We start from the raw sequence: 24,188 nt of genomic DNA, 5'->3' as shown, positions 1-24,188 counted from the left end.
ATTTTTGATAATCCAACGAAATTTTACTCCGCTCTCGTTGTTTTTCTTCTTCTTTTCTTTTCTCCGTTTCCAAGTCTAAATGATTACGTCGCCTCAAAGGTATTCCCTTTCATCGGAAAACTCTTTCTCCCTCCCTCTTTATCTCGAGATAGTTGGCCATAAATTCTTAATGTTCTCGCGGGAAGCGCGAATGAACGGATAACAGCGGACGATTGTTATCTCGTTCAACATCCGGTGATATTTTTGAACGACACCGGTGGAAAAGAGGCCCCGTTTCGAAAAAATCGCCGAAACGTAACAAAACCCGGGGAAAAAAAAAAAGTCCCTTTTTTCCCTCCGGTGAACAGGCGAGATCCCGAATGAAAGGGAAGGGAAGAGAGAAGGAGGGAGATGAGAGTACCAAATGGATCCTTTTTTCTTTTTTTTTACCAGATTTAAAGTGCTCGAAAGGATATGGTTACGATTATATGCGAATGAACAAAATATAATTTACACTGTACACAATTTTACACTTGTCACAAGTGGACAAATTGGGAAAAATTTCAAATTATACGATTTTCATTCGGTTTTACAAAAAAAAAAAAAGAAAAAAACTCGAAATTCGACGTTTTATCCAAGTCGCCTTCTCCTTTCTAAATCCAGGACTAAGAAAAACGGCGAGTATAATATATACATAATCGAGGGTCCAGAAAAAAAAAAAGAAAAAAGAGTCTTTCTTCGTGACGCGAAAGTGCACGAAGTAGGTATTCGAGGTGACGAAAGAGACAGGCTGATTGACGAGCGAATCCACGAAGGAAGTAAAGTATAAATATATATATATAAACGTGTGTGTGTAAAAGTGGGAGGACTCACCTTCGACAAGCCGCCTCCGCCGCCTCCGGCGCCGGATGCGGTCGAGCCGCGTCCGGGTGTGACGTAGAGGCTCTCGGTGCGCTTGGGCTGGCCAGGACTCGGCAGAATGTCCTGTCCGAGGCTACGATTCCTCAGCAAGGCCCCCTCGAATTGGGAGGAGGTCGATGCGGCGTACGTGGGCGTCGCCGCGCCGCTACCCACCACGGACCCGTTGAGCGGGGTGCTCGATCGGATCGCGCTTGGCGCTCTCGTCGATCTAGATTCGTAGATCCAAGCGTTAAATCTTCTTTGATTAACGTTTCTCTTCGCGCTAGAGACTTGGCTGTGTTGTTCGCTTGTCAATTGTTTCTGTGATCTAGATTAGTGGAATTATATTGGAAGCTTAGTTAAATCCTCTTATTAATCGATAATTCCGTGCTCGAGGGGTAGCGAGAGGCGTAAGTGAATTTTGTTAATTTCGTTAAAGAGATGAGTGGTGTGCGCGTGAGTAGTGTGTGTACAAGGGGAGGGAAACGGGCGGAGATGATCACCTGTCGAGCGTGTCCGGATTCGTGACTGTTTTATCGACGGACGGCTGCCTCGATCCGGTCAATCGGGAATGCGCTCTTGCGTAACGATCCACGGAACTGTCACGGCTGGGCGGCCTCTTGTAATGGTCTAGCCTGGAAAAAAAGTAGGATACGTCGGTCGAGTTAAAGAGAACTCGAGAAATCCCTTTTCGATCGGATTATTTCGATTCGAGCTCGATCTCGTCGAATCGAGTTTCTCAGAGACCTGTCGTTCAACGTTTGCCCGATCGTGTTCGGTCGATCCTGCGCCGTCAGGACCCTGCTGTTCCTTCGTATGCTGGTGGAGCTCGGCGGCCGTGGTGGCTCACCGTCTGCCTGTTGGTACTGTTGCGGAATTTGGGTTTGCGGTTGGCCCGGTAATTGCTGCTGCTGTTGCCCGTAAACTTGCTGGGAGTTGTATTGATTCGTCTGGCTTTGTTGCCCGTATTGATTCGCCAACGTCTGAAAGGGAGAGCGGAGGATGAAGAGGAACCGGAGGAGGATCGATTCGTCGTAAACGCGATTGCCAAGCTTTCGCGCTGAATTAAAAATATCGATCCCACCTGCTGCTGCTGTTGCTGCTGATTAGGATAAGCTTGTTGCACGCTCTGATACGACCCTTGTTGACCGATCGATTGTTGTTGCTGGTACAGATACTGATCCCCTTGAATCGGATTCACGGGTTGGTATTGAGGTTGATTGCTGTAAGGGCTACCTTGATACTGATTCTGGCCCCCGTATTGACCCCTCCCTTGGAACTGGTTCATCGGCAGCTGATACTGATTCGGTATACTGTTGGGGTAGGCCTGTTGTTGGACAGGGCTCTGAACCATCGACTGAGGATATTGGTAAACGGTCTGGTTCAATTGATTGAGAGGCAGCTGGTTGACCAGTTGGGCGGGGGTCACCTGATTCGCCAGCTCGGACTGCGACAACTGGTTCTGCGGCAATTGATTCTGGATCTGATTCTGGGATTGTTGCGGCTTCATGCTCGCCCTCCTGATCGACTGCATCACGTTGCTGGCCGTGGTCGTGGCCGACGCCCCCTCCTGCTGCGAAGACGAGGTCGCACTCTTGACGGGCGTCGACCCCTGATCCCCCTTGTGAAGAATGCTCTTGCCGGGCACCGTGTCCTGGGGCGGGGGCACGTACTTGGGTATCTCCCTGTTCCTCAACCTCTCCAGCCCCGGCTGCCTGAAGTCGGGCGCGAACTGCTTCGCCGTCTGCTGGGCCAGTTCCGAGTCCTCCCTCGCCTGCTCGGCCGCCGTGTCGGCCAACTCCGCCCTTCCTCGCGCCGTGGCCGTCCTCGATATCGCGATGTCCGCCTTCTGAAGGGCAATCTTGCTCGCCCTTTGAGCCGCGCTCACCGCCGCCTCTATCCTCTCGCGGAACTTGGCCGATCTGATAAGGAACAGATGCTTCTTCTTCTGGCTGGTGATCAACACGTTGTTCTTGTACTTGCCCTCCTCCTTGCTCCCGTCCCGGAACGTCGTCACCCCGTAACCGTACTTCCGGTTGTTGAACCACTCCCCCTCGTATCGAAGCCCGTCGCTCCGCTCCGATATACCGAAACCCGTCCTCTTGTCGTTCTTCCACTCGCCCAGATACGTCTCCGTCACCGAGGCGTCCATCTGCTCGTCCTGCGAATCACAAATCCCACAGGTTAGTCACAGATTGGGCGGGAAAAGGGGTGGAGACGACGGAGGGTGTTCGATCTTTCGATGTGTTTAATCCTTTCGTTCGAGTATAATATACATCTGTGTGTGGATCAATATCAAAAATACGATATTTTGAAACGCGCGTTAAATATATTCTGGAGAAGTTTCTTCTTTTCTATTCGATTAGTTTCTAGTACGAGATACGTACTTATTTTCACCGTTGTTATGTAACCACGTGGCGTTGTAAGACGTAAGTGAAAATGGTTCGAAGATTTTAAAAATCTATATTGCATGGATCCTTTCTTGTATGGATAAATATATTTTCGAACGAAAAATTCGCTATTCATTGGTCGTAAGTTTCGTTTAAATTATTGAAAGTTAGAATATAGCAAGAATAATATTTAATTGAAATTAAGAATTAGTGATTTCGTGAAATGAATTGATGGAATCGAACGAATCAGATGTGTTATTAATTATTAATTAAAATTAGAATAAGAATATTGTTTTATTAAATTTCGAAGAATTTCTTATTATCGTTCGAATAATTTCATACAATTTAATAACAAATTAACCGGAATCAATAAGAATATTATTTCATTAAATTTCTTACGTGTCTTGTATTTTCTTTTCCTAGTTTTTCTTCATTTTAAAAATTTTTATAAATGAGCTTATCCTCGTATCAAAATTATGATTAAAATCACGAGAACATATAAGATCCCAAATATAATATTTAATAACACGAAAACAAAAATTAGAAACAAATACACGATCCCCGCATACTTTTCACTTCAACAAATTCTTACCTCGATGACGAAGGACGCATTACTGTCGGTGTGAACGGAGGCCGAGGCCTGGCTCTGCGAGCTCTCCGTCGACATCCACGAAGCCGAGCTCGCATTGCTCCTGATGCTGCCCCCGGTTCCGTGCTTCTCCAAATCGCCCGTACTCCTCTGCTTTCGTATCTTCAACCCCTGCAATTGCGACGAGATCGTGAAGAAGAAGAAGAAGAAAGGAGAGGAAAAAAAAATATCGGAAGATGATTTACCGAAAGGATACCCTTCTTCAACGATTTCTCCGTGAGGCTCTTCCTCCTCGCGGGCGGGTTGTCGCTCCTCGCTTTGAGCACGAAACCGCCCCTACTGTCGCCCACGCGGCGATCCCTTCTGTCGGTCGGTTCCGGCGTCGGTGCCACCGCCCCACCATCGTCCGCGCTCCTCAGGGACGTGAGGGATGCCCTCACTTGCTTCGAGGGCTTGTAATGGCTCGCCAGACCGAATGGGGCGCTCGCCCTCACTCCGTACCCGTGCCTCATCCCGTGGTACCACTGGCCTTGATACGTGCCTGCCGAAACACGTCACCCCCCTCGTTAATAACAATAAAAAAATCTCGGTAAATTTCTCCTCTCCCTATCTTTTTCATTCGTTTTACAAGCGTATCGCTTCTTATTACTGATTTCAAAAAGAATATTTCGATGAATGAAGCAAAAGATATTCAATCTCTTTTTATTCTGGACTTTCTCGAGGAGACAATTTCTGAGAGCGATTCAGTTTCCAAATCTTTCGAGTTTTTAATTTAAATACGTTATTTCGAGGAGGGAGCGATCTCCTCTCAGGATTAACACGCGCACACACGTTTGGCGAACGATGAAATTTGCATACGCGGCTAGGACGAGACACGCCGGTTCATATTAGAACCACCGTGCTGGAAATCACGTTCCGCCAACGATCCCGGATGTGACGAATCCCCGCACTTGGTAATAAGCCGCATTGTTTTTGCCAAAACGTGACCGTGTTTCAAAATGCGGTGAGTCACGCGGTAGGGAGAGAGAGAAGAAAACTCGAATTATCCATCCTGAGTGACGAGGCGTGGGTGCATTCCTCTTTCGTCGAAAATGTAAATTCCTAGCCGATGAGATACCGCAGACTACCGGCCGGGCGTAGCAACGGGTGGATCGTTAATGGGCCAAGTATTCGAAACGTATCTTTCGTGGAAAAATCGTTTCGACGGCTCCCTACCTTTTCTCGAACGAACATTCTTCACCGATGAAATTATTTTGCGAGGAAAAGCGATTGGGAAGAGAATTTGAGAATTGGATCTATTTTTAAGGAAAATTTGTAACTTTTCGGAAGAGAGAAAGAGAGAAAATATTAATCTATTCGATAATTCGAAAATAACTCGAGCTATCGTATTAATCCTTTCGATATATATATATACGAAAATGGGATCGTAAACGAAGAAAACGCAGGTATGTAGGTTGGACTAAAACGAACCAGCCATATTGGAAATATTTGGAGATACAATTCCTCCTCCACGGTGAACACTTACAACAATTCGTTTTCGCATCTACTATCGAATTTACATTTCGATCCGTGTTTTTCCAAGACCAGCTTCGCGTCATCGCTTTTTCGGGGTTCGATCGGTTCGAATGGAAGAGAGAGAGAGAGAGAGAGAAGCATGTTAGGGAACAAAGGGAACGCGACACAACGAATGCTTTCCGCGATGATCAACAAAGTGGCACCGAGTCTGTCGAAAGCGTTTCCATTCTGCTCACCTCGTTCCTCCTCCCTCCACCATTATTCGACCAACAATAATCATCAAAGCCTTCCCGTCCCGTATTCGCCGGCCCATTAACAAAGTGGCGCGATCGCGACGATGCATTTGCGAGAGAGACACGAGAGACTCTTTCCTTCATTTCTCCTCTCCGTTACAAAAAGCAGTGGATTCGCACACAATTCCCCTCCCGCCCGAGTTCTCGCGTATTTCTCGGAGGATCGATTTTATTTTCCTTTCAAATCATCCCCAAGTTCAAGCATTCAGGAGAAAGTTGCGAAATCTCGAAATTTTCTCAACACTGTTTCCATTATGAAATATTGTAATTCCTTCAGACCAGCTACTGTACTCCAATATTACTTTAGCAATCGCTGACCGTTTCAGTTCGAATGTTTGGTATAAAATTCTGTTCCAATATCGAAAAGAGTGAGTGAATCGTATTTCCATCAACCTCAGCTTTAAAGTTTCACGTTCCGAATTAATTCTTTTGATAAACCATTTTTGTATTACTTTCGTAACGTTTCTCTTTTTACAACACATTTGGAATATCTTTCCAAACACGCTTAACAATCCTTCGTAAGCGTCGAATACGAGTGAAATCAACGTGTCAATGAGTTATTATCAAGATTTTCGCCTCCTCAAAGTAATTTCACTTGCCATCGTGAAGAAAACAAACCGTGAAAAATTCTCGAGATCGAGAAAAGTCGAGAAACGACGCGATCCATCGATTTACTTGAGGCCTTTGAGGAGAGGAGAGGGGGAGGCTCGGTCCGCTGATCGATCGGTCCAGCGGGGAGGGCCAGGAAAATGGAGTCTGCATTATTGCAGACGGAAACGGGCCGGAGTCTCCCTTCTCGCCAATATTATTTCGCCAGCGTTTAAGCAAGTGGGTCATGCCGTTCGAACCGCCCCGATACGCGAGGTCCACGAAATTGCATCGCGCGTTTCCCTCTTTGATTAATTTCGACCTCGAGAATTCCACGCACGCAAGAAAATCCCAATTCTCGAATTTCTTCCGCGAAATTCTTCTCGAGGATCTCGAAGATCGGGGAAGGAATGAATTATTTTGAAGAGACGTGAGTTTTTCTCTTTTTTATATCTCGAGACACGACTCCTTTGTTTCCTCTTTTTCTGGAGAGCAATTTATTATTAGAAAATCTTGGAAATTATCGGGTATCTCACGCATGCTCGTTCGATAAAATCTCCTTATCGCGCCATCCAAAGAAGGACGAAGCTATTCGTCGTTCTCGAATTCGTAACGCAATTATGGAAATTAGCCTTCCTGCCTCCCCGATATATTTTACATATTCCACGGATCGTAGATAGAGAGAGAGGAGGTTTCCATCCGTGGACGGGATTAAAACTCCCTCGTAGAAACGGCGAGGGACGGTCTCGTGGACCGCTCGAGTTATTCGGGTCAACTCTTGCAACGCCTCTTCTGTTGGAAACGCCTCGGGACAAAAAGATCCCACGTCGACGCGGTGTCTGTCCATCCACGAATTTGGGGTGGATATCGACTAGGAGGATGCTCGTTGAAGAGAAGCAGAAATCGAACAAGCTGGAAATAAGATTCTCGTCGAACGAACGCGTTTCCTCCGATGAAATACAGATCTAGTTATTTATTCGAATAAACTTTTGATTCCTCGCTTTGATTCTTTTAGTGCTCAACTTAATCTATCGATCTTCCAACACGACCCAGATTAATTATTGTCGAGCCTCTAATTTCACGTCGTCTCGTCTGTGTTTCTTTAGAAGAAAGGAAAGGATTAGAAATCGTCCTCTTGCAAGTTTCTCACGGAAACTTTTAGCGCTTATCGAGTTCGAATCCGCTTCGCGGACACGTTTTGCTCCGAAACTCGAACAGCATCGAATTTCGTGCTTCTTTTCTCGTTTATCCCGAATTCGTTTCGACCAAGAACGCTTCTTTTTCTTCTTTTTCTTAATCTAATAGCCATTCAGTTTCAAATTTGACCATCAATTGTTCCAATTCTTATTCATTATTTGACGAATCTTTCAATTGCATCGTGTAATTATTAGAAAACGTAGAATTTTGCAGATTCAACGATTCTTATTTAAATTTTCGAAATTTTTCCAAAGCCATTTTCATTACCTTATAAAATAAAATTCTACGACTCAAATGTCTCTGGTTTAATAATCAAGATTTCACGAAACTGTTTCCTGGATTCTCGAAACTCTCGTCGGGAAGTTATCTCGTGCGAATCTTCTCCCATATCCCCCCACCTCCCCCGTGGAGGGATAAACTTTGTTCGAAGATTGAATTCGACGATGGAAAGAAGCAGCCTCTCGCTGCTTACGCCCATCCTAAAAACGTTCGTCTATTTATCGGAACACGGTTTCCAACTCCGTTCCCTATTTACTTCTCGCGCGAGGAGGAGGCTGCCGGCCAACCTGTTCACCCGCGCTAGGTTACGAGGGTGAAGACCCTTTCTGGCTTATATCCGTCGTGCCACGAGGTATCGCGGCCATCGAGCCGCGCAAAGTTTCGTTCGACGCAGGCCTCGACACACGCGGGGCAACCTCGACAACCAGGCGGAGGGAGAGGAGGAGGGATCTCGCGCTAAAATAATCATCGGTGAATTTCGCCGGTGAAAAATTTATCGGCCGTGTCTGCCTTCTTCTTCTTTCTTTTTTTTTTTTGCGCCGGCGTAAAGTTTTTCTTTTCTCGAGAAATTGTGAAAAATTGAATCAACAACGTCGAACATCAATTTAAATAAACTCTGAAAAATGATTTCACCGAATTTGAATAAATTTTTTGAGAGGCAATTGGCCGGGGAATTTTCTTTAAATGGGTCGAGAATTTTTTTTATCAATCGATCGAAGCACACAGTTAAGTTAAATAACAAATGAAAGGAAAATTTCGAGAGGCGAATTGAAGAGAGATGGATTGAAATTGATAAAAAAAGTAAAACGACTTAGAAAAAAATGAAATACGAATATATGAATTATGAAATAAATAATATATAATATATGAATATATGATGAATAATAAATAATATATGAATATATGAATTATAAAATATACGTGGTAATAAGATGCTTAGTAAGGAAAATTAGAGGGAATTGAAATTGGAAGAAGATTCCGTTGTCCACGGGTAAACAGAGGCCGGTATACGATCCTGTTTCGCTACATGGCACTGCCTGGCCCGCCTGAAATAGCTTGGCCACCGTCTAAGATGGTGGTCGGTTGAACGTGCAAACGTTGCGCTGGTGAGAATCGGCCGTGCGAGTGTATTTCGGTCCGCAGCCTCCACCAGATCGTCCCTAACCACCCCACGGGCATGTCGTTCTCTCGTCTCTGTTTGTTTCTGCCGATACCTGAACGAGCGCGGCCAGCCTCGTGGCCAGGTCGGATTTCGTATACCTGACCTCGCCTCCTTGTCGCCCCTCTCTCTCTCTCGCTCTCGCTCGCTCAAACGAGAGCCGAGAGCGAGCCGTGTGTTGACACGAGTGTCATCTATTGTCGCCTTTCCCGCCTCGGTCGCCACAGTTATTTGGACCGATTGTTACATGCCTTCCTACGAGCGAGAAGGAAACGATGACGATTTTTCTTCGCCAATTCCTTACGTGGATTTATTTAAATTTCTATTTATAAAGCGATCTCGCAAGGTTTAGAATCTAATTCTCTCTTTGTATTAAATCGTTCGTAATTTCGATAATTGTAATATCTGGTTTGTTATTGTAATCCAGTTTCAGTCCTGTTATATACGGCAAATTTTAGAGCAACTAAATACCTTTTGTGAATTCTTTTTTAGCAATCCTTTACGCAAAGGTTAGAATTTAATTCTCTCTTTATATTAAATTATTAATAATTTCGATAATTGTAATAGCTGGTTTAATATTGAGATTTCTTCCAATCCAGACTGTTATATAGGTGGCAAATTTTAGAGCAACTAAATGCCTTTTGTGAATTCTTTTTCAGCAATCCTTTACGCAAAGGTTAGAATTTAATTCTCTCTTTATATTAAATTATTAATAATTTCGATAATTGTAATATCTAGTTTGGCATTGCGATTCCTTCCAATCCAGGGTGTTATATATAAATTTTAGAGCAACTAAATGCCTTTTGTGAATTCTTTCTTAGCAATCCCTTATGCAAAGGTTAGAATTTAATTCTCTCTTTATATTAAATTATTAATGTTATATACGTGGCAAATTTTAGAACAACTAAATGCCTTTTGTGAATTCTTTTTCAGCAATTCCTTATGCAAAAGTTAGAATTTCATTCTCTCTTTATATTAAATTATTAATAAGTATAATTTCAATAATTGTAATATCTGCTTTGGCATTGCAATCCGTTTTCAATCCAGGCTGTTATATACGTGGCAAATTTTACTAAATGGAAACCATCTTTTGTGGTTTCTTTCTTTCTCTAATTTTCTCTTTATATTAAATTATTAATAATTTCGATAATTGTAATATCTGATTTGATATTCCTTCCAGTCCAGAATGTTATACGTGGCAAATTTTAGAGCAATTAAATGCCTTTTGTGGATTCTTTCTCAGCAATCCTTTACACAAAGATTAGAATTTAATTCTCTCTTTATATTAAATCATTCGTAAATATAATTTCGATAATTGTAATATATGGTTTGTTATTGCGATTTCTTCCAATCCAACGTTTCATTCCAGGCTATCAATATTACATACATGGTAAATTTTTCGAGTGCACTTTTACAACATTAGAAGAACAGGTGAAAATCTATTTTAATCGGTTAATTATCGAGTTAGTAGTAAGGTCTATCTAAAACTCGAGTAAAACAGGGAGAGACTCCTTTCGTATCGGTGAAGGATGCGGGGGAGGCGAAGATGTGTGATAAAAAAAGAAGAAGGAAAAAAGTAGATGATCGTTCATTTATAATAAAAAAAGGCAAGTCTAAAACCGTACATCCCTATCTGGATGCTCGATTACTTTCGCAAAAAGAGAGACGAGAAACGGAAATGACGACAGTTTGAACAAAGTAGGTGTCGCCGGTTCTATCAACGAAAGCCAATCCTTGGTTAAACGAGGAGAAGCTTGTATCGAAGGGTTGGTTACGGAGGAAAAAAAAGACGCGGCGAGCTTTCGTCATCGAAGCGTGAATCGTTTCCCTTCTCCGCAAAGCCGAACTGTCCTCGAATGGGTCGAATGAGTTGCCAGCGTGAACGAGATCCTCCTCGATGGACGACGGTTAATTGCATGAGCCGAGGCTCTAAGTCTCGTGGGGCCGTTGTTCTTCTCGTTTCCTCCTCGATAATTCTTTCTCTCTCTCGAGGGTCGCTTCAAACGGCCAAGTTTTTCGACTTGTAAACGATAAGTAAATCGAGCGAGGGGGAACAGTTCTCGTGGCGTGCATATCGATTGTATTTTAAAAAGGAGCGTTTGCATTTCTTTCTAACAGAGATTCACATTTGTGTTCTTTCACGATGAAGATTACAACGGTTCGAAAACAAAACTATTCTCGAAAGTTTCTTTTTTTTTTTAAAGTTAGTTGAAATTGAAGGTGAAAGTTATTCTGAGAAACTAGTCGCTTAAAAATACTTTCGAGTGTTATTATACGCTTCTAAAATTTTCGCCATTTCATAATTTTCAAACGATCATAGACAGTCAAGTTAACATTGATATTTACAAACGAACGATCTCTTAGTTGCGATTTACCGTATCTCGAAATTCTTTCAAAAGTCGAGTATTATTATACGCTTCTAAAATTTTGCCCTTTTCGCCATTTCATAATTTTCAAACGAACGTAGACACAAATCAACATTGATATTCACAGCGTGAACGATCTCTTAGTTGCGATTTACCGTATCTCGAGATTCTTTCGAGGCAAATTCATTATTCGAGACGAGGGAACGATCGATTCGCAACAAGTGTTCGCAACGATCGGCCCATTTGTCGGCTTTAAAACGTTACACGAACGAGAACGAGAGGCTGGCCACCATCTCGTCGATCCAAATACTAACATTACAAAATTTCTTCCCTCCGATCGAATATAGAACCATTCCCTCGCGCATACTCGCCGCACATTCCCGTATACGGAGAATAATCCCATACATTTTCCGCTCCCTTCGATCGTCCCCGACATTCTACCAACGTTCCTCGAGGAGGAGAAGGGGGGAGGAGAGATGTTGATGTCGCCACGAGGAGGTCGAAGCCGCGATCTCGATTTATCGACGGGGCGTGGAAGGTTGAGGGAACTCTATTAGCGAGAGCAACGAGGATTGATAGCTCGAGTCGGCTATTCCCTTCCTTCCTTCCTTCCTTCCTTTCTTCTTTCCTTCTTCTGCTCGACGAGGAAAAGATCGCCTCGACCGCTGCCCACTCGACCATAATACACCAACACACGTACACGCGCACTCACGCACGCACGTACGACTGCGGCAGCATTGGTATTTATAAATAAATGCGTCGGCCACGTGCCACGGGAGAAATGGAATGGCGTTTGGAGAGTGCCTTAACTCGACCGAGAGAAGCTTAAAACGGTCAGCCGTAGAGAGGGAGAGGCGATCGAGGTGGAAGGAATATGGCAAACGCGCCACTCCGTCCGTTTGTTGTTCAATTTCCCTTTGAAACGATGCTTGGAATTTCGATGGATCCTCCCTGCCGGACGCGGCATTCAAACTTCGTCAAAGTTTCTTCTCGAGGCGTTTCTCCAGGTATAAAAGGATGCAAAAGAGGCACGGATTCTTCGTTCTGGCGAACGATTCTTCTCTCTCTCTCTCTCTTTCTTACATTATTGCCTCGAACGGAGAGATGATCGTTATTTCGAGCTCGTCCACTTTGGTTGAAATAGGGAATTTTGGTAACGAGAGGTTGCCGCGAAAGCTCGACTCGCTGCCAGACGCGCGTAAGAGAGAGAGAGAGAGCGTATATATATACACGTTTACAACGTATATAAACGTTCAAACGTTAATATCTATCGGATATACACGCGTGGAGAGAGCGGTACAAAAGAAGGAGAGACACGTGTACGACCGTGCCTTCTGTCACTTGTTCGTTTCGAACGTTCGATAAACGAATGGAGCAACGAAAATATCTTTTCGTTGGCCACGATATTTTGGCCAACCTCTTTTTTTCTTTTTCTTTTTCTCTTTTTTTCTTTTAGCAATACGAAAGAGAGAGAGAGATTTCGTTCGCTCGATCGACAACCGACGAAGAGAAGATCTTGCCTCTGATAATAATAATAATAATAATAGATTTCATTGACGAAATGAAAATAAAAAGACGAAGCCAAGATGGCCGCCGTCTTTCTAGATCGCGCCTCGTCGTCGTTCGATCGCCTTGCCTCTCTTTTTTCAACGAAGGGATGTAAACGGGAGGGTGAAACCGTCATTAAAAACGTGTCGATATTATTATTAGACCGTTATACACGTTCCGTTAATCTAAAGAACGCGAATATTTATGTAACGGGCTGACGCAGATTTATAACATTGTTGTAGGAGCAGCGCCGGTATCACCGGTGCTGCCAAATGACGCGCGTACGATCAGAATAACGCGGCTAACCGTAACTAACCGTGGAAGAAAAGGAGGGGGATTTCTCGTTTAGGAGAAAAAAACCGAAACATTTAACGAAACGTTCGTGTTTCATCCGGAAATGGAAAATAAATTATTAATTTTCCAAACTCGTTGTTTTGACTTTTCCATCTTCCCTCCATCTTAATCTAATTGCGCCAACTTGCGAATCATTGCGAACATATAAATATTGCCGCATTAATGAATCCCTCGGTTTCGTGATCCACGAGTTAAAATGTTGCAACGAAAATTGCAACATTTATATATTATTGCGATAGTACTATCTCTCCATTCTCAGGAAAGACAGAGAGAGGGAGAACAATCTCTGGATTCAGAAAAAGGATTACAACAGTTTACCGAACGTAGATTTTTAAAATTAAAAAATTGTTATCATTAGCTTAATCACTCGAACAAAATACACAAAGAAATACAAAATAAATGGAAAAATCAAAATTTGAAAAATATGGAAAAATGGGGGGATAAATTGGTAGTCTCGCGGCGGCGTTCCATCTTCCGCGAATTCCTCGCGTCGACTTTTAATTAAGCGCGATAATTAAGCACCGAGCAGATTTATATTTTAACGGCGATAAATCTTCGCCACGCGTTTCTTCCTCGTAACGTTCACGGCGATGGTCCCGCATTTTTTCAACACCGAGAACCTTCGAGCCTCCGACCAATTGACACAGCTATGTTAACTCGACCGCATACGACGGAGAGGAGAAACAGGATCCACGGAGGTCATTTCCCGAAGGAAACATTTCGTTTTCTCGAATAAAGAATGCCTTACAATTCTTCACGATGAAAATATGGAATCTAAACAGCCCTCGATAAAAAAAAAAGATTTCGTTTTCAAGAGGACGGACACTTTTGGAAATTAATCGTACGTAACTTAAAATGGAAAGCATTCGATAAATATCCAGCCTGTGTCCTCTCCTCTCCTCTCCTCCTTTTTCATGAAATCCTCATCTCTTCGAGATTCTTTTCAGCAATGGAATAAGACACTTAGATTCGAAAGGAAGAGGATATCTTTACTTTTCATTTTCATTTTCATTTTCGAGATTCGACGAAGAAAAGAAAGAAAGGAAAAGAAGAGATAATAATTTCTCGATAGGGGGATCGATCTGGAGCAGCCGCTTTAATTCGTAACGCGCGCAGGAATTCGCATTCATCACGCGGGACACCTTGGAAACCGAATTCTCTTCTCTGCGAGGAGAGAAAGAGAGAGAGGCTTCTTCGATTTTCGCCTCCTCTCCTCGAGAGGGCATCCATTATTTAAACGAACGACATTCTTGTTCGAGGGTGGTGTGCACCGGCGCTCGTTCAATATTTATGAAGCACGAGGTACGCTTACGAAATATTCGGCCGCGCTGTTATTCCCCGATACCCGCGCGTAATGAATCGTGACCCCGAATTACCAGCTTTAATTAATCTTTCCCTTTCTCCTTCCTCTTTTTTCGTTTAATAACCAACTCTTCGAGAATGCAGTTTCTCGAAGAAGAATACACTTAACCCTCTTCTTTTTCTTCTTCTTATTTCAATGGAATAATTCTGAGGCTAGATAAATTTCTAGGAATAAATTACCTGAGGATTCTTAGGTTATTTTATTTTTCTCACAGAATATTATGCGATGTACGAGGAAAAGGAGGAAAGTTTTTTAAGCTCTCCTAATGTTTCGAAAATTTGCCTCGAATTCGTCGAGGATTGAAAATGTTCGATCTTCGTAAATCAAGACGAGATCGAATTTTCTTTGGCGAGTGGCAGGATAATCGTTTTCCTTCCAACTTCGCTTCGATTGCGGGATAATCTTTGCTGGAGGGCTCTCACGGCTTTCAACGAGAGGTGGATGATAAGAATCTTATAGCGGAAAAAGCAGCGGGAAGATCGTCTTCCCTCTCTCTCTTTCTTCTTCTTTTAATTGTTATTACTTTTCTCCACTTTTATGTATTTTCTCTTTTACATCTGTTTAAATGATTGTCGCACCATTTCCTGGATCTCGAGACGTAAGGGAAAGGGATTAAAATTACTCCTGTTTTATCTCGACGACTAGTAATCACGTTAACGCGGGCCAAGCTCCTTCTTGTTCTCCACGCGTAAGAAGATGGTCTCTCGAATTAATTTCACGCCTTTGCCTTTCATTCTCCATCCGAATTATTCCTTCATCCCCTTTCTTCGTTGGATAAAAGACAATTCGTTCTTTCATTTACCTCTTCTTCGTTCTCTCGTTCCTTCTTTTTTCTTCCGCCAATCCGTGTATCAAATAATTTTATTCGAGAAAGAGAAAGAGAGAGAGAGAGAGAGAGAAACAATGAAAGGGAGGATCGAATCAACGAAGTGGATAGCTTTAAAGGAGTCTCCAGCAGAAGCAAGTATAACTGTGATATTTGCACGGTATCTTCCTTTCCCAATCCGCGATTTTACGCACACGTGCGCCACTTTTCACACTCAAGCGGTTGTCCAAGCAGCTGGTGCTGCACCCTTGAATTATTCCTCCTGTCTCCTCCTACACAAGATTTTTAATCGACCATCTTCGATCCAAGAAATCTAAGGAATGCAAGTTTTTCTTCTTCGTCTCCTTCGAATAGATAGAAGCAATGTATATATTTTTAATATTTCGATGTAAAAGAAAGGGAGGAGGAACAATTGTTCCTTGCAAGAGAAAAATTCAGAATTAACGATCGGCTATTTTGAAGATTTATCACGATAAAATTCGTTTCAACAATTTAAAGTTTTTCAACGATGTATTAACAGTATGTAGTGAAGAGGAAGGATAAATAATAAAGCAAGGGATTAATTCGATTCGATCGAATAGTTTGACTCGACGTTTTCAAAGAGAGAGAGAGAGTTAATAACTCTCTGTTTCTCTCTCTTACAATTTTCTTCCAAGGGAGAAATTCTCCAAGCTGCCGATACTCTTCGTTCACCGCGCACTCTGAGTTAAAATTATCTCTCTCTCTTTCTTTCTCTCTCTTGATTTGCCGGTCGAAGAAAGAGGAGGCAAATAATAGAAACAGTCCTCTCCATTGTTCCTGGTCGCCTATCACCGCGCAGAAACCTCTCCTCTCGCCGAGGCCAAACTTGGCCTGGCTCTTACGCGTGCACGTGTAATCTCGAATCACCGTGACGTGATATTCTCGCGAAAAACGCACAGCTGCATCGCAGATTTCCATCGATCCTCGGCCCAGTTATCAATCGTTGGAGCAGGCGGCGCTGCTCCAAAGTGGCTCCAGAAGTGTTATTCCACCACCAACGTTCATCTCGTTGCTGAACGGTCCTCGAGCTGAGGCCATCGTAATCGTATTTATTCTAGTCGAATAAAAATTTCACAAGATTTCTAACTTCCCCTTTCTTGATTCTATTAGGAAGCGCAGTAGTAAGCTTCTTTTTTAAACGAATTTTTAAATGAATGAAAAAGAAAGAAAAATTAAAGTAAACAAACGATGGATCTTTCTCGTTCTTTCATCGAGAACAAGGTGTATATTTTTGACAAGATTCACTTTTCATATATAACCATACTTTCTCCTCAAAAATAGTTCGATTATTGATTTGTTTGAAGTTTGTCGTTTGAAGAAAATTGGGATTCGAAGCCTGAATCGTTCGCCTCGTAAAAAAAAAAAGAAAGAAAAGGTGAAACTAAACTGTTGGAGCGTCAGTAGTAAGCTTCTTTTACGAATTTTTAAATGAATAAAGAAAAGGAGAAATTAAAGTAAACAAACGATGGATCTTTCTCGTTTCATCGAGAACAGGGGGTGTATATTTTTGGCAAGATTCACTTTTCATATATATTCTTAATCTTAATCATACTTTCTCCTCAAAAATAGTTCGATTATCGATTTGGTTTGTTACCATTTGAAGGAAATTGGAATTCAAAGCCTGAATCGTTCGCCATTCGTCTCGTAAAAAAAAAAAAAAGAAAAGGTGAAACTAAACTGTTGGAGCATCAGTAGTAAGCTTCTTTTTTAAACGAATTTTTAAATGAATAAAGAAAAGGAAAAATTAAAGTAAACAAACGATGGATCTTTCTCGTTTGATCGAGAACAAAGTATATATTTTTGGCAAGATTCATTTTTCAGATGGATTAACTTTTCATATATATTTTTAATTTAATTTATAATAATAATAATAATAAATAATAATTATAATCTTAACCATACTTTCTCCTCAAAAATAGTTCGATTATCGACTTGGTTTGTCGTTTGAAGGAAATTGGGATTCGAAGCCTGAATCGTTCGCCTCGTAAAAAAAAGAAAAAAAGGAAAAGGTGAAACTAAACTGTTGGAGCGTCGCGTGGAATACGAAGCGGATTGTTTTAAATTCCGGCGGGTCCCGGTTTAATTAGCACGTGCACGAAGGTCTCGTGACGGGTCGCGGATCGGGAGGGAAAGATCGCGCGACCGATTCCTGCCGAGCGATCGTGCTATTTTCGCGCGCGCGAGACGATGACGTGATCGTTCTCCGTATTCGAGCCGCATCGTTGTAGGAGTCGAGATTCTCGAAATTGGCGATCGGCGTTTCGGAAGCATCAAAGATTTCACGAGTTTGAATTTTTCGAAACTTCTTCTTTATAGAAGAAATTAGATAATCCCTCGAGGAGATTTTCCATCGTTCGTTTCGAAAAATTCCGTTTCGAAATTTCCAAATCGTTTTTCAAGAATAAAAGACGAAGAAGAAATGGCGATTTTCATAAATCATCGCTTTTTAATCCCTTCCTTCCTTCCCTCGAAACGCGTCTCGAAAATAAACGAGGGAGAAAAAGAAATGAAAGGAAAAGATTGAAAGAGAGAGAGAGGAAGAAGGCGTCCCTCCTTTGACACGGGCAGAAAAAAAGAGGATCGCAGAAGCGTTTCTAGGTCAGCCGGCTTGCGTAATATAATTTTCGTGTATAACGTGTCACCCTTTTGCACGCCTCCTCCTCCTGCGTCACGAGGCGAGGGGAAGCTGGAAGGAGAGGGGAGGAGGGATCCCGGCGACACGAAGAAGAAGAAGAAGAAGAGGAGGGATGGGGAGGGATCGGTGGTTCCCTCGTCGCGTGATTCCATCCTCGAGAGTTACGAGACCGGTTACTCGGCCATTCCTCGAGTAACGATTTAACAGGGCCGGGCATACATCATCGTCCCGCGTTTCTTCCTTGACACGGGGCGCCGTGAGTGAGAGAGAGAGAGAGAGAAAGGGGGGGGAAGGAGCGAGCAGCTGGCTCGTTCGGCTCTAAATAAAGCGCTCAAGTGCAGCGGGCGAAATGAAACGCAATAAAACTTATCTGCACCCGCCTCTACTTTCTCCTCCCTCCATCCTTTGTCTCCCCACTCTTCTCTTCATATTTTCCTCGCCTTCCCTTTTCTCTCCTCTCGCATTTTCAACACTTCGAACGCTGCTCCCGTTCACTTTTTCCTCCCCTTTTTACTTTTCGTTTCTCTCTCTCTCTCTCTCTTCTCTCCAAGAAAGTTCTCATTTCTGCTTTCCTATTCCAGAATTTTTTGCTTCTCTTTCTTCGAGTAGCTTTCTTCCCTTGCCTCTCCCTCTTCCTCCTCCTCTTCCAGTGGAATTAATAATCAAGGAATTCTTCTTCTTCTTCTTCTTCTTCTTCTTCGTCGCGGAGAAATCGACCGAGGTTTTCCTCTTAGAAAAGTGGCGCGTGAGAATGGACATCTTCCTCTTCGTTCTGTCTCGCAGGAGGAAGGGAGTCCCGCGAAATTGGGATTATGATAATGTATTAAGAAAAGATTCGAGGCAAGGTCGGTCACGTAATCTCCTCCCGCGTAATTTCGTAACTCACGGTTATATTTTTCAGGAAATATAATAATCCCTGGTGGTGGCTGTTAATATCGATCGATCTCGGGCCATTATTTCCGAAAACGATTCACTTTCCACGAAAAGAATATCCCCGTCGAGACGAAAAATTCGATCCTCCTCTTCTCGAAAGCGAAATGGAGGAGGAAACTTTTGTTTTCGAAGATTCATCCTTTTCGAGCTCGGAAAAAGCTGTAAAAAAATTTCATCGAAAATTGGATCCACGTTCATTTTTTTTTTCCACTGGTCAAGAGTTTGGAAAAAAGAAGTCGTGCTCGTTCCAAAGAGATTATTCCAAAAGTGCGGCTGAATCGATCGGATATCGATTTCGTCTCAGTCATCTAAAATTATACTTAACATGGTTCTATTTCGAATGACACCAGTGTGGCTACATTGCACGTAGTTTCCGCGGATAATTCGGTTATTTCGGGAGAAGAAGGTTGGTGGCGTTAAATCCACGTTGGATCCGGTTATTTTTTTCCACGGATAAATTTGTATCGCGGTTGGATGGACGTGACTCATCCTTGCGATTTATCGTCGTCATAGATAGACAATCCGTTTTTTAATCCCGTGCCCCGATTCCAGATCTGGAGGAAAATAGATTTTTTTTTCTTTCTTTCCAAACAGAATCGCGCGCAGAATCGACACCTTCCTTCCTCTTTCTTCTTCCTCCTCTCGTCTTCTCTCGCCCCCACGGATGAACACAGACGCGCCGATATTTCTTTTTTTTCGAGAGAGCCGCGCGTTGATGTTTTCGATCGGCGCGCGAATCGGGGTCGTCCGTGGATACGGCGGGGAAAATAGTTGGGATGTGAGTCACACACGTGATTTTATTCGCGGCCGATCTAAAAGTTGTTTTACGAGTTGTCAAGCGGCCTGGGACCACGTTGCTCCCCGTTTCCGTGCATCGAGAAAATTGAATAAATCGGTAACGGGGACACGGGATTTATTCATTGTTTCAACCCTTTTCTTCCGCTCCAGAGTTGGTTCTCTGATGTTCGAGGAAGGAAAGGATTAAGAAAGTAAGGAATAGAGTTTGAGATGTCGTTGAGAAAAGAACAGTTGACAGTTCAGAAATGAAAATTAGGTAAAATTAATTTTGATGTTTTCCTCTTTGGAAACGGAAATGAAGAATTTTTGAATTTTTTTTTCTTCTTTTTTTTTTGAGAAAAATGTCAAGGAAATTTTTTTAAGAAAAATATCAGGGCTTCTAATGATTCAGATCGAGAAAAAAATTCTTTCGAATGAAATAAAATTAGTTAGAAGAAAAAGAAATTCTAAAAGAAGAAATAAGATAAATGAAATTTCACAATTCGAAGTTAAAAAGTAAGAGTTAAAAAATTTCGTCTGGGATATTGTATTTCTGCGAGAGTTGACAGAGCAAATTTCCATCGATCGATACGGAAGATTAATTTTGTTTACGACAATTCACATGGATTAATCGAGAAGAACTAAACTAGCGTCGTAAATTAAACTTTCTATCCTTCTCTGCATCTTTCATTTACTAAATTTAATGAAACAGGTGATCCTATATTAGATAAACATATTATAAATCAAAATAAAAGTATTGTAAATATAAAATTAATTATACCTTTATTAACAAATATTAAACGTTTATTAAAATTCGTTTATAAATTACATTTATTAAAAAAAATAACTCTGAAGATCTAAGACCATGAGAAATTATTATTAAATAACCATTTATTCTTATTTAAAAAAAAAATTGATATTCTTATAATTATTAATCCTGTACAATTAATGAAATATCATACCAAGATAAACATATTGATCTTAAAATTAAAATTCCAAATGAATTAATTACAATTTTTCTACAAAAATAAATTCATTCTTAGAAATTATTATCAATCCTAATATAAATACTCTCGACCTAACCCAACCTAACCCAACCTAACCCCTCAGTAAAAGAAATCTCAGGTTAAATTTCAATTGTCAAAATTTTAATTGCAACGGCGTTCATAATTACGGTCGTACGTGCAGTTGGAATGAATTAGAGGGCGAATCCGTTTGCACGATCGGTCGAGAGTTTATGCAAGATTTGCTCGGCACGTGGCCTTAAAACGTCCACGTCCACGTGACGTTCACGAACGGGGGAATATCTTCAAAGGTTGGAATTATGAAGCTGAAGACGGATGAACGCGACGCGCACGCAACGACTCGTTAATTAACGCGAAATGATCGCGAAAATCCTCCCCGACAAGTTCATCAGACCATCGTTCGATACCGCGATCGATGTTAATTTATTCGTCCATTCCAACCTCGATTCGTTCCTTCCAGATTCTGTAATTATTAATCCTATACGATTGATGAAATATCATACTAAGATAAACATATTGATCTTAAAATTAAAAATGCAAATGAATTAATTATGATTAATTACAAAGATACTGTATCCGGGCATTGAAAATTGCAAGAATCGAAAGGGAGGAACGAGAAGAGAAAGGATATTGTCGTTCGAGTGGGTGGATCGATCGATCGAGCGGGCTGCTTTTGTTTATTTAATTATTAAATACCGACGAAGAAGAAGATGACGGCGAAGGTGCGACAGCCGCGTTGCGTTGGCCGCTCGGCCAAATTGGCTCGGTGCCCGATTTCGTGCGAAAAAGGAACCGTGCCTCTTGCAGACAGATTGGTAATTAAAACGCTTATTAATAACCCACGAGAATTGAACGCAAAAATTCGTGCGCGGACAATAAAGGAGGAGAGGGGCGGGGAGGAAAGAGAAAAAAGAAATCGACTCGGATCGATTATTAATCGACGCTTCTTCCTGGAAAAAGAGCGCTGGGACACGTGTCCTGTCCGCTTCGAGTTGACACAGATTCCCACGGACAACAAATCCAACAAGGCTCCCAACAGGACGCGCCTTTGATCTGCCTCTGACAGCTTTATTTCGCTCGAATTTCTCCCAACACTTTCCTCTATGTTATACCCGAATTTTGCTCAGCAATTATTATCAATTTTAATCGTAAAAATCTTCGAAGAATCCTTTTTCTCTCTCCTAATATAATATACTCTATGTTATACTCGAATTTTGCTCAGCAATTATTATCAATTTTAATCGTAAAAATCCTCGAAGAATCCTTTTTCTCTCTCCTAATATAATATACTCTATGTTATACCCGAATTTTGCTCAGCAATTATTATATTTTAATCGTAAAAATCCCCGAAGAATCCTTTTCCTCTCTCCTAATATAATATACTCTATGTTATACTCGAATTTTGCTCAGCAATTATTATATTTTAATCGTAAAAATCTTCGAACAATCCTTTTTCTCTCTCCTAATATAATATACTCTATGTTATATTCGAATTTTGCTCAGCAATTATTATATTTCAATCGTAAAAATCCTCGAAGAATCCTTTTTCTCTCTCCTAATATAATATACTTTATATTATACTCGAATTTTGCTCAGTAATTATTATCAATTTTAATCGTAAAAATCTTCGAAGAATCCTTTTTCTCTCTCCTAATATAATATACTCTATGTTATACCCGAATTTTGCTCAGCAATTATTATATTTTAATCGTAAAAATCCTCAAAGAATCCTTTTTCTCTCTCCTAATATAATATACTCTATATTATACCCGAATTTTGCTCAGCAATTATTATATTTTAATCGTAAAAATCCTCGAAGAATCCTTTTTCTCTCTCCTAATATAATATATTCTATGTTATAGTCGAATTTTGCTCAGCAATTATTATATTTTAATCGTAAAAATCTTCGAAGAATCCTTTTTCTCTCTCCTAATATAATATAATATATATAATATAATATAATAATATATAATAAATAATAATATAATAAATACTCTATGTTATACTCGAATTTTGCTCAGCAATTATTATATTTTAATCGTAAAAATCTTCGAATAATCCTTTTTCTCTCTCCTAATATAATATACTTTATATTATACTCGAATTTTGCTCAGCAATTATTATATTTTAACCGTAAAAATCTTCGAAGAATCCTTTTTCTCTCTCTTAATATAATATACTCTATATTATACTCGAATTTTGCTCAGCAATTATTATATTTTAATCGTAAAAATCTTCGAAGAATCCTTTTTCTCTCTCCTAATATAATATATCGATACATTTAATCGAAATAATCTCAATTATTCTTATTTTCGCCTCTATCGAAAATTCACAAATTAAATAATTTCAAGAAGAAGTATATTAAAAGAGAAGGGTATTATTTTAATATACATTGTTCGTATCATCGAGCCCTTTAAAAATCCCTTTCAAAATCAAAGTCATGGAAACGTAAAAATAGAGAGCGATCCATTCACGAGTTTTAATGTATATATCCCCTGTATCCCCGCCCACGCACGAACACGCACGCCAAAGGATCCAAAAAAATTTCCATCGTTCTTCATTGAACGCGTTCCGTATGCACGTCAAATATACACACACATATATATATATATATATACGCATAGGATTAAAGCGGAACTCACCACTGTCGGCGTAGGTCTCTGAACCATATCCATCCTGAAGACCGCTCGACCACGTTCCCTCGTACCTCGCAGTGGACGTGGTCGATTGCCTGACACCGTATCGACCCTTGAATCCTTGCGACCACTCGCCCCTGTATATCCAACGTCCACGGGTCTCCATGCCAAGCCCGTGCCGCTTTCCATTCTGCCACTGGCCTTCGTAAACCGATCCGCTGAAATTCGATATATCGTTTAACGGGATTCGAGCGATTCGAAAAGAAGAAAAAAAAAATATCACTCGATACGCCTCCACGGTTAATTAATAAAGGATTGGCTGGGTTTGTACTTGTTGCTCTCTTACCTCCCTCGCGAGATTTTTCCCTTCGATTCGTTCTTCTTGCGTGCTTTAAGTTTCCTAGGTTATGTTAGGTTAGGTTAGGTTAGGGTACTAGTCGAACGGAGAGTTTGAGAAAAGTTAAAAAGGAAGAGGTAAAGAATATGTTGAATCAATTTCTAACGATTTGCATTGAATTCTTTCTCGAAAAGAAGAGAGGAGTGAGATTTTAGAATTATGGAGTACATTTAATGGAATTCTAAAAGAATATTTCTTTTTTTTTTTTTTAGAATGTTCACGTTTTAAAATGGTTAATTTCACGTATCTATGAATTCGAAACGTAATAATCGGGAAACTGCACAGGAAGATTGTTAAATGTCGGACGAATCTGGATAGGGAAGAAGAGGGGAATCAAGTTTCTCGAGGAGAACCTCGTTATCGAAATGCTCTTTGGTCTTTTCACCACCGCGGTTCTCTTTCAACCGTGCGCTCTTTT

At 41.3% G+C, this 24,188-nt stretch overlaps 2 protein-coding genes across 4 annotated transcripts in view; one reads left to right on the top strand and one right to left on the bottom strand.

Moving 5' to 3' along the window:
- The window catches only part of LOC726913 (cytochrome b5), an 80,603-nt gene that overhangs the window by 22,327 nt on the left and 34,088 nt on the right, over positions 1-24,188 (top strand). The gene's annotated exons all lie outside the window — the stretch shown is intronic.
- LOC552577 (junctophilin-1) overlaps positions 1-24,188 on the bottom strand; it is a 35,440-nt gene that overhangs the window by 4,943 nt on the left and 6,309 nt on the right. Inside the window, exons 2-8 of one of the 2 annotated variants that reach the window (XM_006566373.3) lie at positions 23,380-23,591; positions 4,104-4,399; positions 3,862-4,029; positions 1,964-3,040; positions 1,627-1,862; positions 1,383-1,514; positions 853-1,207 (exon numbers count right to left, since the gene is read on the bottom strand). In XM_006566373.3, coding sequence (XP_006566436.2) covers positions 853-1,207; positions 1,383-1,514; positions 1,627-1,862; positions 1,964-3,040; positions 3,862-4,029; positions 4,104-4,399; positions 23,380-23,591 — 2,476 coding nt within the window. The remainder of the gene's footprint in view (positions 1-852; positions 1,208-1,382; positions 1,515-1,626; positions 1,863-1,963; positions 3,041-3,861; positions 4,030-4,103; positions 4,400-23,379; positions 23,592-24,188) is intronic. The other variant, XM_026443631.1, reaches the window with a different exon arrangement.

Source organism: Apis mellifera, linkage group LG11 (genome assembly GCF_003254395.2).
Source record: "Apis mellifera strain DH4 linkage group LG11, Amel_HAv3.1, whole genome shotgun sequence".
NCBI classification, from domain to species: Eukaryota; Metazoa; Arthropoda; class Insecta; order Hymenoptera; family Apidae; genus Apis; species Apis mellifera.
This window is presented reverse-complemented; position numbering and strand designations above follow the sequence as displayed.